The 14,391-nt window shown below is 41.7% G+C and overlaps 1 protein-coding gene across 1 annotated transcript; it reads right to left on the bottom strand.

Moving 5' to 3' along the window:
- Nucleotides 1-3,079: 3,079 nt before the first annotated feature.
- Nucleotides 3,080-13,793, bottom strand: LOC129855259 (retinal Mueller cells isomerohydrolase). The gene is made up of 14 exons (XM_055922716.1): nt 13,675-13,793; nt 13,207-13,289; nt 12,928-13,078; nt 11,413-11,520; nt 11,150-11,291; nt 10,909-11,056; nt 10,726-10,807; nt 10,501-10,633; nt 10,213-10,352; nt 9,995-10,124; nt 9,765-9,879; nt 9,512-9,606; nt 9,282-9,393; nt 3,080-7,074 (listed from the first exon to the last, which is right to left on the bottom strand). The coding sequence occupies exons 1-14, from the start codon at nt 13,683-13,685 to the stop codon at nt 6,926-6,928; spliced, it is 1,599 nt and encodes a 532-aa protein (XP_055778691.1). The 5' UTR covers nt 13,686-13,793; the 3' UTR covers nt 3,080-6,925.
- Between the last annotated feature and the right edge of the window lie 598 nt (nt 13,794-14,391).

Genomic DNA, 14,391 nt, shown 5'->3' with positions numbered 1-14,391 from the left:
TTTTTTATTTAACCTTTATTTAACTAGGCAAGTCAGTTAAGAATAAATTAATATTTACAATGATGTCCTAGGAACAGTGTCTTGTTCAGATCGACAGATTTTTACTTTGTCAGCTCGGGGATTCAATCTAGCAGCCTTTCAGTTACTGGCCCAACCATCTAACCACTAGGCTACCTGCTGCCCAAAGTTTAACCCTGTTAATTTGCAAATCAGTTTGGTGTGTTCTGACCAATCATATCTTTCCCTACCAAAACAAGAGCCAGACTAAGATGGGCAATCTTTTTGAATGAGAATGGAGAACAGAATGAAATTAAGTCTCTTCAGCCAGCTTTCATCTGCTTTTACAAAGAGCTTCTCTGAGAGCGGCTCATTGCCATGGCAGTGGAATATTCTAGATGCAGAGGGTATTGCAATCTTGATCAGGTGATGGTGCTCAAACAGTTGGTCAGGATAACAGAAATGACTTGTTGAAAACCTTAATACATCTTGACAGAAAGTTTGCTTTAGTTTTTCATAATTAAAAACTCCACTAAAGTACAAAAAGAATTATAAAGGCAATGCGTTTTATTCAAGTGTAATTATCTGACTTGTATGTTTTTCTTCAGGCATCAGGTTGGCAATGTGGCGAGTAATGGGGAGCTAACGCAGAATGCATCATTGAAAGGCAGCCACTCTGTCTAGCTGTGTGACCAGCGAGACATTCCCCTGATATTTCTATAGAACACCGTTCCAACGCCAGAGCGGACCCTTTTCCAAACCCAGGTATGGCACTGCAGGCAACCCTGAGCACTCACCACAGAATAAAACAACACTTTGTTATGAAGGACAAAAACTGGTGAAAAGGAGCACAGTGAGGCATCTCAACATGCCTTTGGAAACACACAGACATTCCTGTGGAACACAGACAGCTCTGTTATATAGCACTATGATTAGAATCAGGTCTTGAATTCAAAACAGCCATGTCATCAGAATGTTTCATTAGCTGTTATTTTACATTTGTCATTTAGCAGACACGTATGCGCTCAGTTCTCACACTCATTCTTAAACATGGCTGTGGAATTTCATGTCAGTGTCTTAAAAAGGTTGGCTGGTGTTAGTCATGGAACAGATCTGTGAGTATTTATCCTCTCTCTCCTATAGGCAGAGACCAACAGACTAAAGGCTCAGGGTTCCATGATGTCTGCTGTGGCATGTCTCTGTTCCAAAAATCACTGTCGCCATGGCCCTGACAGTTATGCTATGGTTTGTCCAATAGTGCCAGTAGTAGTCACTATGAAAATCTGCCTTGTGCCTACACATCAATTCCTTTATATATTGAAAATACGAACTAAACTGGTCCCTGTCTTTTGTGTGTGGTTTTCCTTATCTCGTGTGTTTCAGGAAGAAATATGGAAAGCAAAAATATGGAAAGAAATATGGAAAGCAAAAATATGGAAAGAAATATGGAAAGCATACACATAACCATGGTAGCAATTAAAAGGGAACAGTTGGGAGATCATGGGGAAATTATTAGACGAACGGCGAGGACACAACAGATCACCTGACACAATCCAAACATTACACTGTTGATTATGTGCATCTTACATTTACTATACTTTTCGCCACATTTGTTGATAACGAAATCTGAAAATACTCTGGACACATTCAGTAACATAAGAATATTCTTGTCAAATGTGGGGTTTGCGCAACATAAAACCCCCAAATTACAAGGGTTTAAGTGAAAGGTCTAACTGGTGTCTCCAAGTGGCCACACACCTCCCCAATATGTGCACAGTTCCTAAGTAATTTCAAGGCACTTATATGACTCAAAAGAAGTCTTCAACTTTATGGTGTTTTTTTTTAGCTCTCCTAGCTGTGCCATTTGGGAATTAGAGCAAAAACACTTGTAGTTGTTTTGTTTGGAACACAGCCCTGCATCTCCATCTTTACACAATTACTGTTGTTTACGCAATCCAAAAACAGTCCATTATAAATTGCAATCTGGTTCATGTGGGCATAATTAGAAAGCTTGTACTATTGCCAACATGACTAGCTAAATTATAAAATAAGATCTTACAGTGTTAGGCTTTCACAAAGAAATTCAGAGAAACAGATTATTTTGGTGCGCATAGAATGGAGTCATGCGTGCATTCAGATGCTTGGTCCATAGCAAATTTTCTTCACAATGCAACAAAGATAGGCTCATTCTGTTGAGGACAACCCAATGCTATGTCATCTTGTAACTGTACATCATAGTGATCATAAACGTTAACACTGTATATAGCATTGGTTTTATATGGAAATGTGAAGTGCGCGTTTGGATTCACAGGGGTTTGCCTTGTTTGATGACAAAGCAGTATTTATTATAATCCTCATCCTTTCAAAATACATAGTCCTCGTAATTTACAGCAATTCCCACAGGAAACCAAACATGTGCAAAAGCTGCCCAATGTGGGCAAGTTCAGAACAGCGTTCAGTCAAAACCCATACAGCACTGGAAAGCACAGAGCCAAAACTATGAAGTCATGTGTAGTATGTTACTTTGCAGCCACTGCGTTCCAATTTAGGTGCTTATCAGTGTCCAAATCTGCAATTTTCAACCCGTATAACATTACGAGTCTAAAGGGCTACCAGGAGTGTTTATCCTTTTAGGTTAAAGGAGAGCTCTGTGTTCTTCATCTGGCAGACGCTGGGATGGAGTGATTCTTCCCCAGGACACAGGGAAGGTAAATCTCTGAGAATCATACCTGACACTTATATAGGTTCACAGGGTATTGGCTGGTCCTCACTGACTGGAAGCAGCTGTTGAGGTTTTCCATGGAAAAACCAAAACCTTTACATAATGGCATAGTTTATTTGGCTCTGGCCATCACACGTCATTATTTTGGTGTTTGACTTTAAGATGCAGGATTATTGAATGCCATCTAGTAGGTTAATTAAAAAAATAGAATTGCAAATCTTTTCAGAGTGGAAATCCTAATCAGTTTACACATGCCCATTCCATTTTTTTCTTCATTCTCATCAGGTTGAGTAATTGCCTGAAAAGTCAAACAGGAATACCAGCGCCCCAAAGACAAATTAAGTACGCCATTACTCTGTGTGAAGCTGCCTCACTGGTTTTTATTTTAAACAATTGCCTTTATCAGAAGTATAATGCTAAATCTCTATTTAACATAACACCTTTATAGAGGAACTAATTACCTAAACAATGTGTACCATCACACAAAAAATATATATTTGAGATTTGTAATGTAATAACACTATCAATGCGATTTTGTTTATTTGTATAAAAGTAGCAGAATACATTAGTAAATACAAGTTGAAACATGTACCATAGAAATCTCAAATAAGTCTTGTCTAAATTCGTACTATGAGGTGCAAAGAGAACATGGTTCCATTATAGCTAATGAGCACTAGGCCTCTAAGTCAGAGTCCAACACAGTTTCAGGGTCAAGGTTAAGACAAACTCAGCAAAAAATGAAACGTCCCCTCACTGTCAACTGTGTTTATTTTCAGCAAACTTAACATGTAAATATCTATATGAACATGATTCAACAACCGACAAACTGAACAAGTTCCACAGACATGTGACTAACAGAAATTGAATAATTTGTGCATGAACAAAGGGGGTGTCAAAATCAAAAGTAACAGTCAGTATCTGGTGTGGCCACCAGCTGCATCAAATACTGCTGTGCATCTCTTCATGGACTGCACCAGATTTGCCAGTTCTTGCTGTGAGATGTTTCCCCACTCTTCCACCAAGGCACCTGCAAGTTCCCGGACATTTCTGGGGGGAATGGCCCTAGCCCTCACCCTCCGATCCAACAAGTCCCAGACGTGCTCAATGGGATTGAGATCCAGGCTCTTCGCTGGCCATGGCAGAACACTGACATTCCTGTCTTGCAGGAAATCACGCACAGAACAAGCAGTATGGCTGGTGGCATTGTCATGCTAGAGGGTCATGTCAGGATGAGCCTGCAGGAAGGGTACCATATGAGGGAGGAGGATGTCTTCCCTGTAACGCACCTCGTTGAGATTGCCTGCAATGGCAACAAGCTCAGTTCGATGATGCTGTGACACACCGCCCCAGACCATGATGGACCCTCCACCAAATCGATCCAATCGACCATCACCCCTGGTGAGACAAAACCGCGACTCGTCAGTGAAGAGCACTTTTTGCCAGTCCTATCTGGTCCAGTGACGGTGGGTTTGTGCCAATAGGCGACGTTGTTGCCGGTGATGTCTGGTGAGGACCTGCCTTACAACAGGCCTACAAGCCCTCGGTCCAGCCTCTCACGGACAGTCTGAGCACTGATGGAGGGATTGTGCGTTCCTGGTGTAACTCGGGCAGTTGTTGCCATCCTGTACCTGTCCTGCAGGTGTGATGTTCGGATGTACCGATCCTGTGCAGGTGTTGTTACACGTGGTCTGCCACTGCGAGGACGATCAGCTGTCCGTCCCGTCTCCCAGTAGCGCTGTCTTAGGCGTCTCACAGTACGGACATTGCAATTTATTGCCCTGGCCAGATCTGCAGTCCTCATGCCTCCTTGCAGCATGCCTAAGGCACATTCACGCAGATGACTAGGGACCCTGGGCATCTTTCTTTTGGTATTTTTCCAGAGTCCGTAGAAAGGCCTCTTTAGTGTCCTAAGTTTTCATAACTGTGACCTTAATTGCCTACCGTCTGTAAGCTGTTAGTGTCTGAACGACCGTTCCAAAGGTGCATGTTTTCTAATTGTTTGCGGTTCATTGAACAAGCATGGGAAACAGTGTTTAAACCCTTTTACAATTTAGATCTGTGAAGTTATTTGGATTTTTATGAATTCTCTTTGAAAGACAGGGTCCTGAAAAAGGAACGTTTCTTTTTTTGCTGAGTTTACATTACTATGTGGACTAAGCAAATGAACAGGCTACATGATCGCACAGTACATTCCATAGGCAACACCAGCGATGCCTCAACAAATAGATACTCAAATGACAATGCATTTGAAAAGTATTCAGACCCCTTGACTTTTTCCACATTGTTACGTTACAACCTTATTCTAAAATGGATTAATTGTTTTTTTCCCACCTCAATCTACGCACAATACCCCTTTTGGATTCGGGGTTAAACTTGGAACATTGTTATACTCAGAAGTATAGGAACATTAGTTACAAAAGAGAAATGCGGGGTGCCATAATGAAGCTTGGGAGGGGCTGAGTGCAGGGAAAACAATCGCATGTGACAGTACTGATAAGGGGAGACACCGTTTAAGGCTCATAACTTAGTTCCCTGCTTAGCAAGAATGATGCAATTTTTAGCGATAAGGAGGAGACTCCACCCAAAGTGGGGTATGAATACCACCACGAGGGAAGCCATGTCTGAGTCTGAATTACAGCTGTATCGACCCTTTGGGAAGAATTCAACTTGGCTAAGCTTCTCTAGTGTCCTTGAGTTATTTACTCTGAGAATTAGAACCTAACACCCCATAATGACAAAGCAAAAACCGGTTTGTAGAAATTGTTGCAATTAAAAAAAAAAAAAACTGAAATACCACATTTAACTAAGTAGTCAGACCCTTTACTCAGTACTTTGTTGAAGCACCTTTGGCAGCGATTACAGCCTTGAGTCTTCTTGGCATGACGTTACAAGCTTGGCACACCTGTATTTTGAGAGTTTCTCCCATTCTTCTCTGCCGATCCTCTCAAGCTCTGTCAGGTTGGATGGGGAGTGTTGCTGCACAGCTATTATCAGGTCTCTCCAAAGATGTTTGATATGATAAGTCCGGGCTCAGGCTGGGCCACTCAAGGACATTCAAAGACGCCCCGACGCCACTCCTGCGTTGTCTTGACTGTGTGCTTAGGGTTGTTGTCCTGTTGCGCTCTGGAGCAGGTTTTCATCAAGGATCTCTGTACTTTGCCTCGATCCTGACTAGTCTCCCAGTCCCTGCTGCTGAAAAACATACCCACATCATGCTTCTACCGCACTTCATCGTAGGGATGGTGCCAGGTTTCCTCCAGATGTGACACTTGGCATTCAGGCCTAAGAGTTCAATCTTGGTTTCATCAGACCAGAGAATCTTGTTTCTCATGGTCAGAGTACTTTAGGTGCCTTTTGGCAAACTCCAAGCGGGCTGTCATGTGTCTTTTACTGAGGAGTGGCTTCCGTCTGGCCACTCTACCATAAAGGCCTGATTGGTGGTGTGCTGCAGAGATGTTTGTCCTTCTGGAAGGTTCTCCCATCGCCACAGAGGAACTTTAGAGCTCTGTCCGAGTGACCATCGGGTTCTTGGTCACCTTCCTGACCAAGGCCCTTCTCCCCCGGTTCATCCGTTTGGCCGGGCAGCCAGCTCTAGGAAGTCTTGGTGGTTCCAAACTTCTTCCATTAAAGAATGATGGAGGCCACTGTGTTCTTGGTTACCTTCAATGCTGCAGACAGTTTTTGGTACCCTTCCCCAGATCTGCGCCTCAACACAATCCTGTCTCGGGGGCTCTCAGAACAATTCCTTCGATCTCATGGCTTAGTCTGTGCTCTGACAAGCACCGTCAACTGTGTAACCTTATGTAGACAGGTGTGTGCCTTTCCAAATCATGGCCAATCAATTGAATTTACCACAGTTGGACTCCAATCAAATGCAGAAACATCAAGGATGATCAATGGAAACAGCTCAATTTCAAATCTTATAGCAAAATGTGTAAATATTTTTGTAAATCAGGTATTTGTATTTTGATTAATACATTTGCAATAATGTCTAAAATATGTCACTTGGTCATTATGGGGTATTGTGTGTAGATTTAACTTTTTCTATTCAATCAATTTTAGAATAAGGCTGTAACAAAATGTGGAAAAAGAGAAGGTGTCTGAATAATTTCCAAATGCACTGTAACTAGATGTCTTATGTAAAGTATAATCCCAACTAAGGTTTTAGCATTATGATTGTTCTGTAGATGTGTTGAGAAAGTAGTCCTAAGGCTTGTACATTCCATGGAAGGTGACAGGGATGATAACCTCCACCTCAGCTCGTGCGATCTCTGTCAGATCTCTGGCATTGAGGATGAGGAGGTACCCTGGCCTCTGGTCTGCTCCAGGGTTCACCACGATGCTCAACAACACCCCTAGCAGGAGGAAAAGAGAGCAGTATCACAACCACAAAATCAGAAGTGTGCGAGAGAGGCATACCTACATTTGTATTTCAAGTTGTATACAACCGGTATGTCAGCATTTTACATCACACTAAGGTGAATCCTACTGATGGGTTCTGACTTATAAACCTGAAATATTGTTAAATCATCAGGTATCCTATGGAAATGAGAAGGGCCACAGTCTGGTTTCTAAAACAGAAGTTAATGGTTATCTGTAGGAGGAACGTATATGGTTGCGGTCACTGATAAGGGTGGAGAGCTGTGGATTAGTGAGGAATGGAGGCCGAGTTTAGTTCAGGTCCCATTAAGCGAGAAGGAACAGTTTATTACCCACATCACTTAACTTCCTGCCTAGCAATAAATATGTAATATTTAGAGGGAAGGAGGAGATTTCACCCATATTGTGGGCTGGAGATAGATACACAAATACAGTTGAGGTCGGAAGTTTACATACACTTAGGTTGGAGTCATTAGGTTGGAGTCATTAAAACTTGTTATTCAACCACTCCACACATTTCTTGTTAACAAACTATAGTTTTGGCAAGTCGGTTAGGATATTACTTTGTGCCTGACAAGTAATTTTTCCAACAATTGTTTACAGATTATTTCACTATCACAATTCCAGTGGGTCAGAAGTTTACATACACTAAAATTCCCAAAAATGATGTCATGGCTTTAGAAGCTTCTGATAAATTATGTCAATTAGCCTTAGTCAATTGGAGGTGTACCTGTGGATGTATTTCAAGGCCTACCTTCAAACTCAGTACCTCTTTGCTTGACATCATGGGAAAATCCAAAGAAATCAGCCAAAACCTCAGAAATAAACATTATAGACCTTCACAAGTCTGGTTCATCCTTGGGAGCATTTTCCAAACACCTGAAGGTACCACGTTCATCTGTACAAACAATAGTACGCAAGTATAAACACCATGGGAACACTCAGCCGTCATACCAATCAGGAAGGAGACGCGTTCTGTCTCCTAGAGATGAACATACTTTGATGCGAAAAGTGCAAATCAATCCCAGAACAACAGCAAAGGACCTTGTGAAGATGCTGGTGGAATGGGTACAAAAGTATCTATAGCCACAGTAAAACGAGTCCTATAATCAACATAACCTGAAAGGCCGCTCAGCAAGGAAGAAGCCACTGCTCCAAAACCGCCATAGAAAAGCTAGACTACGGTTTGCAACTGCACATGGGGACAAAGATCATACTTTTTGTAGAAATATCCTCTGGTCTGATGAAACAAAAATATAACTTTTTGGCCATAATGACCATCGTTATGTTTGGAGGAAAAAGGGGGAGTCTTGCAAGCCGAAGAACACCATCCCAACCGTGAAGCACGGGAGGGGCAGCATCATGTTGTGGGGGGTGCTTTGCTGCAGGAGGGACTGGTGCACTTCACAAAAGAGATGGCATCATGAGGCAGGAAAATTATGTGGATATATTGAAGCAACATCTCAAGACATCAGTCAGGAAGTTCAAGCTTGGTCGCAAATGGGTCTTCCAAATGGACACTGACCCCAAGCATACTTCCAAATTTGTGGCAAAATGGCTTAAGGACAACAAAGTCAAGGTATTGAGTGGCCATCACAAAGCCCTGACCTCAATCTTATAGAAAAGATTCACCCAACTTATTGTGGGAAGCTTGTGGAAGGCTACCCGAAACATTTGACCCAAGTTTAAATTGTTTAAGGCAATGCTACCAAATACTAATTGAGTGTGTATGTAAACTTCTGAGCCACTGGGAATGTGATGAAAGAAATAAAAGCTGAAATAAATCTCTACTACTATTCTGACATTTCACATTCTTAAAATAAAGTGGTGATCCAAACTGACCTAAAACAGGGAATTTTTACAAGGATTAAATGCCAGGAATTGTGAAAACTGAGTTGAAATGAATTTGGCTAAGGTGTATGTAAACTTCAGACTTCAACTGTACATACACACACACACACACACACACACTTGTGCTGGTGGGAACATGTCTGTCTGTTCAGCTGTCAGACACATTTAGTGAATAAACTTGGTTTGAGCTTTTATAGTTGTCCGGCAGTTTTTATCCTGTTATTTTGAACCTAACACTGCTTAGGTATGGTAATTCATGCCACCTGATCCAGGTGAAATGTTAGACAACAGATTGTGATATTATAGAATCGCCTAAAACCCTTCTGTTTACCGTCATCTTCCTCTACAGAGTCTGGGGTCTGCACAAAGATGGGTTCTGAGGGGTACGAGTCTGGCTCCTGCCACACCCACGTCTCCTTGGTCTTCACGTTCAGTTTGCAAATCTGGAGCAGGACACAATCAAACTCACTCCCTGAATGACTATCATCAGGTTAGTTGAATCATAAACCTAATCAGAGTTGGATAATGTACTACTAGTTCTCATCTGTGTGCTATACTTACCCTGTCAGGGATGAAGTGGTTCAGGCCCAGTCCATAGGCATAGCTGTAGTTCTTCCCAGAGAACTTACTGTAGTTGATCTGAGGGAACTCAAATGCTGCAATGATAAAGGATTTTCAATGACTGATTCTACCGAATAAGGAAAATCTTACGACATGAAAGAACAGATAGTTAGTGGCATCAGATGGTATAAGAATAGGGGAACCATGACCGTCCCGTCTCAATGTTAAATGAAACACGCTGTGTGTGGGTTACCTTGTCGTGGTCCAGAGAACAGAACCTCAGGCTCCAGCCAGATGGTTCCATCACTGCGCATCACTGCAGTGGCTGTGGTGTACGGAAGGGATATCAGATTCTTCCCCTGTTTCTCCTGCAAGTACAAAATGTAGACTTCACTGATATAGTCCTCTATCCTGAGATGATAACATCAAAGCAGTGATTACTACTTGTTTCAGAAATTACAAGAATAAGGGCACAAAGCTTACTCTGTGGACATCTATGGGCAGAACGTATCGCCGGACCTCCGGTTGAGGTGCCCTCATAGCAGCTTTCTTCACTTCCTCCCAGTTCTCCCGCAGGTTGGCCAGATATAGGTAGTTGTAGACAAACTCATGACTGAAACCAAACAAAAGAAAGGGGCACTAGATAAGTGTCTGGTACATATGTTGTTCTCAAGTCATTACAACAACTGGTCAATACCTACCCTTTCCAAGTGCACAGGTCAACAACGATGAAGCCATCGTCCTCATAGCTGTTGATGTGATGGAAGAGATTGAAGGCAGAGGTCCTGAATTTATGCTCTATGTATTTAGCTGGGTCCTTCATAGCCAGATGGAACCATGTCTATATAAGAAAAATACTATTATCTGGTGATGAAGACATTTGTAATAGTGAGATTAATATAGTGCCAATATATCAATAATCAAAAGTGAAACGCTAACAGGCTTTGCATACAGTTAGAGAATAGTGGTCTACAAGTTTCTCTACTTACACCCATGGTTTCGTTTGACTCAAAACAATCCATGTAATTTGTGCCCCAGATGCTCCAAGCGGTCAAGAATTTTAGAAGGTTGATCTTTATTGGAGTCTCAACAAAGACAAAGTAGTTTTCTGTCATTCCAAAGCTGATGGACGACACAGAAAAAGCATTGAAATAAATGTAATAAGCACGAATGTTCCAATATAGAATGTGAACTCGATCAACGATGTCACTAACCTATGAACATACGAGGGCTTGAATCTCTCACTGCTGGGTAGCTGCACAAGAACCTTGGACTTTGCAATGGGATCTGACTTGTCTGAAAACAAGCATCAGAAAAACACAGACAAGACCCAATGCACTTAATTTAGGGACATCTCACTTCAAGAAAATAGTCTCAATGGTGTATACAGAACTAACCTTTCTGTGTTGGAGGAATTTTGACAATGTTGTAGGCCAATGACATGTTCTTCCCAAAACAGTTCCCAAGGTTGTACACCGTTCCATCACTTTCAATGTGTGGATGAGCCGTCACCCCATTGACCGAGAGGTAATCACACAGGTCCACCTGGAGAAACAGTTTGAGAGACTTCTCCTTTGTGACGTATGACAGTTCTTATGTTCAATCTATCTGATGTTAGCCAGGGTGAGCAGCACATACCTTTTTCAGAGTCTCCAGTGTGTCTGGGTCCACTTTGGTGATGTAGTTGGTTTCTGTGCAGGCATAGAAATCCTCACCAACAGGGTACACATTCACTAAGCAATTATCTGTCACCTCAATCCCTTTGAAGTAGGTGAAAAACCTACAAAGACAGAAGAAAAGGGTTCATGAAATGAGGAAAGCATGGATAATTTATGTAATGCCTAATAACTGAATTGTGAGGACATTGTTTTACTTTATCATAAAATTAGAGCAAATCAGACCTTGAGAAAATATTTTTGCAGGGGTCTGGGTAGGCTGCTGTTCCAAACTCAGTGATGACCACTCTTTTCTCTGTCATGGCTCGCACATAGGCATCTGTTTTGACAAATCTACAGAGGAACATAAGGGTTAACTTAACAGTCTAAGCCTTGTCATTTTTGGCCTTACTACCTTATTTGCCCATCCAAACACATTGAACAACAGTCCCCCCAAAAAATCCAAAGAAAGTTTGTTCTGAAGTGTCTGTCCTTTATCAGCGATATAAGATCAGGACATTTTTATATCTTTTTTTACATTTAGTGCCTTATTTTTGGCACTAAACGGGCTTCATATATACACTGTACTTCCATAAATTTTTTGGTTAACTGGTACCGGGGGACCTTCAGACGAGTCTTGTGAGCATCCTAGAGCAAAACAACATGTATGACACGTAGCCTAAACTGTTCACACGCTCCAGACAGAAATTGGCAGATCAGCTGTACCCACTTCAGACATGTCCCAAGATGCTTGTGGAGGTCGTAAAGCAAAACGGAGAAGTCCCATTTGCGGACACTACAGACGATTTTGTAAGAGGACCAATTTCAAATCAAATCAAATCAATTTTCGGGATGTCTCATGGTCTGACAAACCCCGCTCTAGCTCTGTCACCGCAGATGCGGAAATGCGACTTTGGCGGATGCGGTGGATTGAGACGCATCCAATGCAAAAAAATATAGCTCTAGCTAAAACTGACTTATGGGTATTTTTATTATGCCAATTAGATTTGCACGGGTGCGCGGACATCGACTCTGAAGTTTAAATAATACTGTGAAAATGATAATACCCTGTTAGTGTAAGAGTAGGTGGCGGGGAAGAAGGGGAAAAAACTTTTAAAAACAACTTGGAATTTCAGCTTGTTTTGGAGGGATGGAGTTTTGGCCTGCCTGGCGACATCACCAGGTGGTATAAATTAATTGACCAATAACAAAGACTTAAACCTCTGCCAATAACAGTCGTTTTCAGGATACATACGGTCTCTCCCCCATTAGGCTCGTCCAATTATGTCCCTCACGCAGACCACTCCCAGACAGTCCTAGCAAAATTCTTGCATGAGAAATTACTTTTTCAATTTAAACAGTAAAAAAAAAAACAGGTACTTAATTGTTAACTAGAAATGATTTGATAGAGATTAAAAAAACAGCTTCATTGGACCTTTAAAAACAATTAACATGTAGCTTGGAACATACAGATTTGTAATTGATAAGCCCACTTCTGTTTTAGCTTTCAGAAGCCTTTGAGAACAGAAGGTCTCTCTGCTTTAGTCACTGTCTTAATTAGAAACAGCCCACGCTGAGGTTGCCCAAAACATTCCAGTCACATTTATTGGCTGAGGGGAACATTTCACAAAACTCCACAACTACTACAAGTGTGTTACTGTAAAATTATTGCAAGCCCTCCTCCTCATAATATAGATTTCACCACCTTCAGTGTGTAAACGTGTTACGCATCATCACTGAAGTCCACACGCAGAGGCTTACTTCCGATAGTAGGTCACATGGCCATTCTTTAGGTCAAACTTGTGCATGAGGGCCTGGCCATCAAAAAGGTGGTAGAAAGGTTCAGCCCCCACCTCGAACAGGCCGGGTCCCAGACGCAATAGACTGCCACTCAGCCATTCTGGAATCACACCTGAACACAGCATGAAATTATCCATGTTAACATGTCGTGCTCAATTCTCACTCAGCCATGATAAAACACCAAACCTTCTTGCTTATAAACCAAAGGGGAGTGGAGTCTAAGACCTGTTCCTCACCTACCTACAACGATAGCAGGAATAGGTTCATTCAATTCTCCACACGTCTCAAATATTTTCTTGTACCCACCAGCCGGATGCTGAATTCTGAAAAGTTAACAAAAGTTAAAATAAACATTAATTCACAAAAGCATAGGCTGCTGATCTGACTTTTCTGGCCCAACCTAAAAATCGAAATGAGGTACCTCATTCTGCCCTAAATTTGAAGTTTAACTTAGTAATCAAAACTACAATCTCAGACCAGAAAAAGAAATGTTCAACTGCTTGACAATAGCGTGCAGTAAAACAGTAATGAGAAGGTACATTTAAAAATAAAAAAACTTAGCACAACAGTTAATCAACAATTTACATACTCCTGTCAGTTATGCAACGCGGAAAGTCTGCAAAAGTTTGCTTACTCACCAACTTACTATATTCTTGTATGGGAAAGTTAAGCGAAGCGAAGGAAAATGTACAAAAAGGAGTTACTCACCGACTAACCATTTTCCTTTAGAGAATAAACACAGCTTGTGTTCAGGAAGCCCAGTCTGAAATGCGGAGTGAGCAGCAGCCTTTATAGACAGTTCCATTCCCATGCAGAGCGCCGGGAGTCTGAGAACCTACCCCCAAACCAGAGGTCTCAAACAAAAGTTCCTTTGTGTCCAGACCATTCAGTTTCCAGTGAAGTTTAGCCCACTGCCACCACACAATTCTACCCCTTCAAGGAATTTCTCAGCCTAATTAAGACCAGAACCACATTTGCTAACCTGAGAGCCCCAAAAGGTTACAAAAGGGGCTAAACAACAAACACTTAACTGAAGTGAACAGGAACGTAATGCAGTTCATTATGCAATATCTTTGGTTTCAAATATTTGTTCTACACGTTGTCAGAGAAAGATGTTCCGACACTAGTTAACTAATTTGATGGAGTCCAGATGAAAACAAGTTTATATTTAATCAATATTCTCTGTAGGCACCCACACAGAGGGTGTTTGTTATGGATGAGTATGATTAATGCTGTCTTCCTTTTCTTCATCCTGATCTAGATGAATGAAGCTGTCAGTTGGTCAGACTTGGGTTGCAATGCACTTGGAATTGTAACAGATTTCTGCCACATCCTTCCAGGGATAGTGCAACGATACTGTGGAATTTGTGCATTTTAAAAAGTAATTAGTGATGCAAGGCAGTTATTCTGTCTGAGTAGCAACCA

This window comes from Salvelinus fontinalis, chromosome 5, assembly GCF_029448725.1.
Source record: "Salvelinus fontinalis isolate EN_2023a chromosome 5, ASM2944872v1, whole genome shotgun sequence".
NCBI classification, from domain to species: Eukaryota; Metazoa; Chordata; class Actinopteri; order Salmoniformes; family Salmonidae; genus Salvelinus; species Salvelinus fontinalis.
Note: the sequence above shows the minus strand (reverse complement) of the source record. Positions and strands in the feature narration are given on the sequence as shown.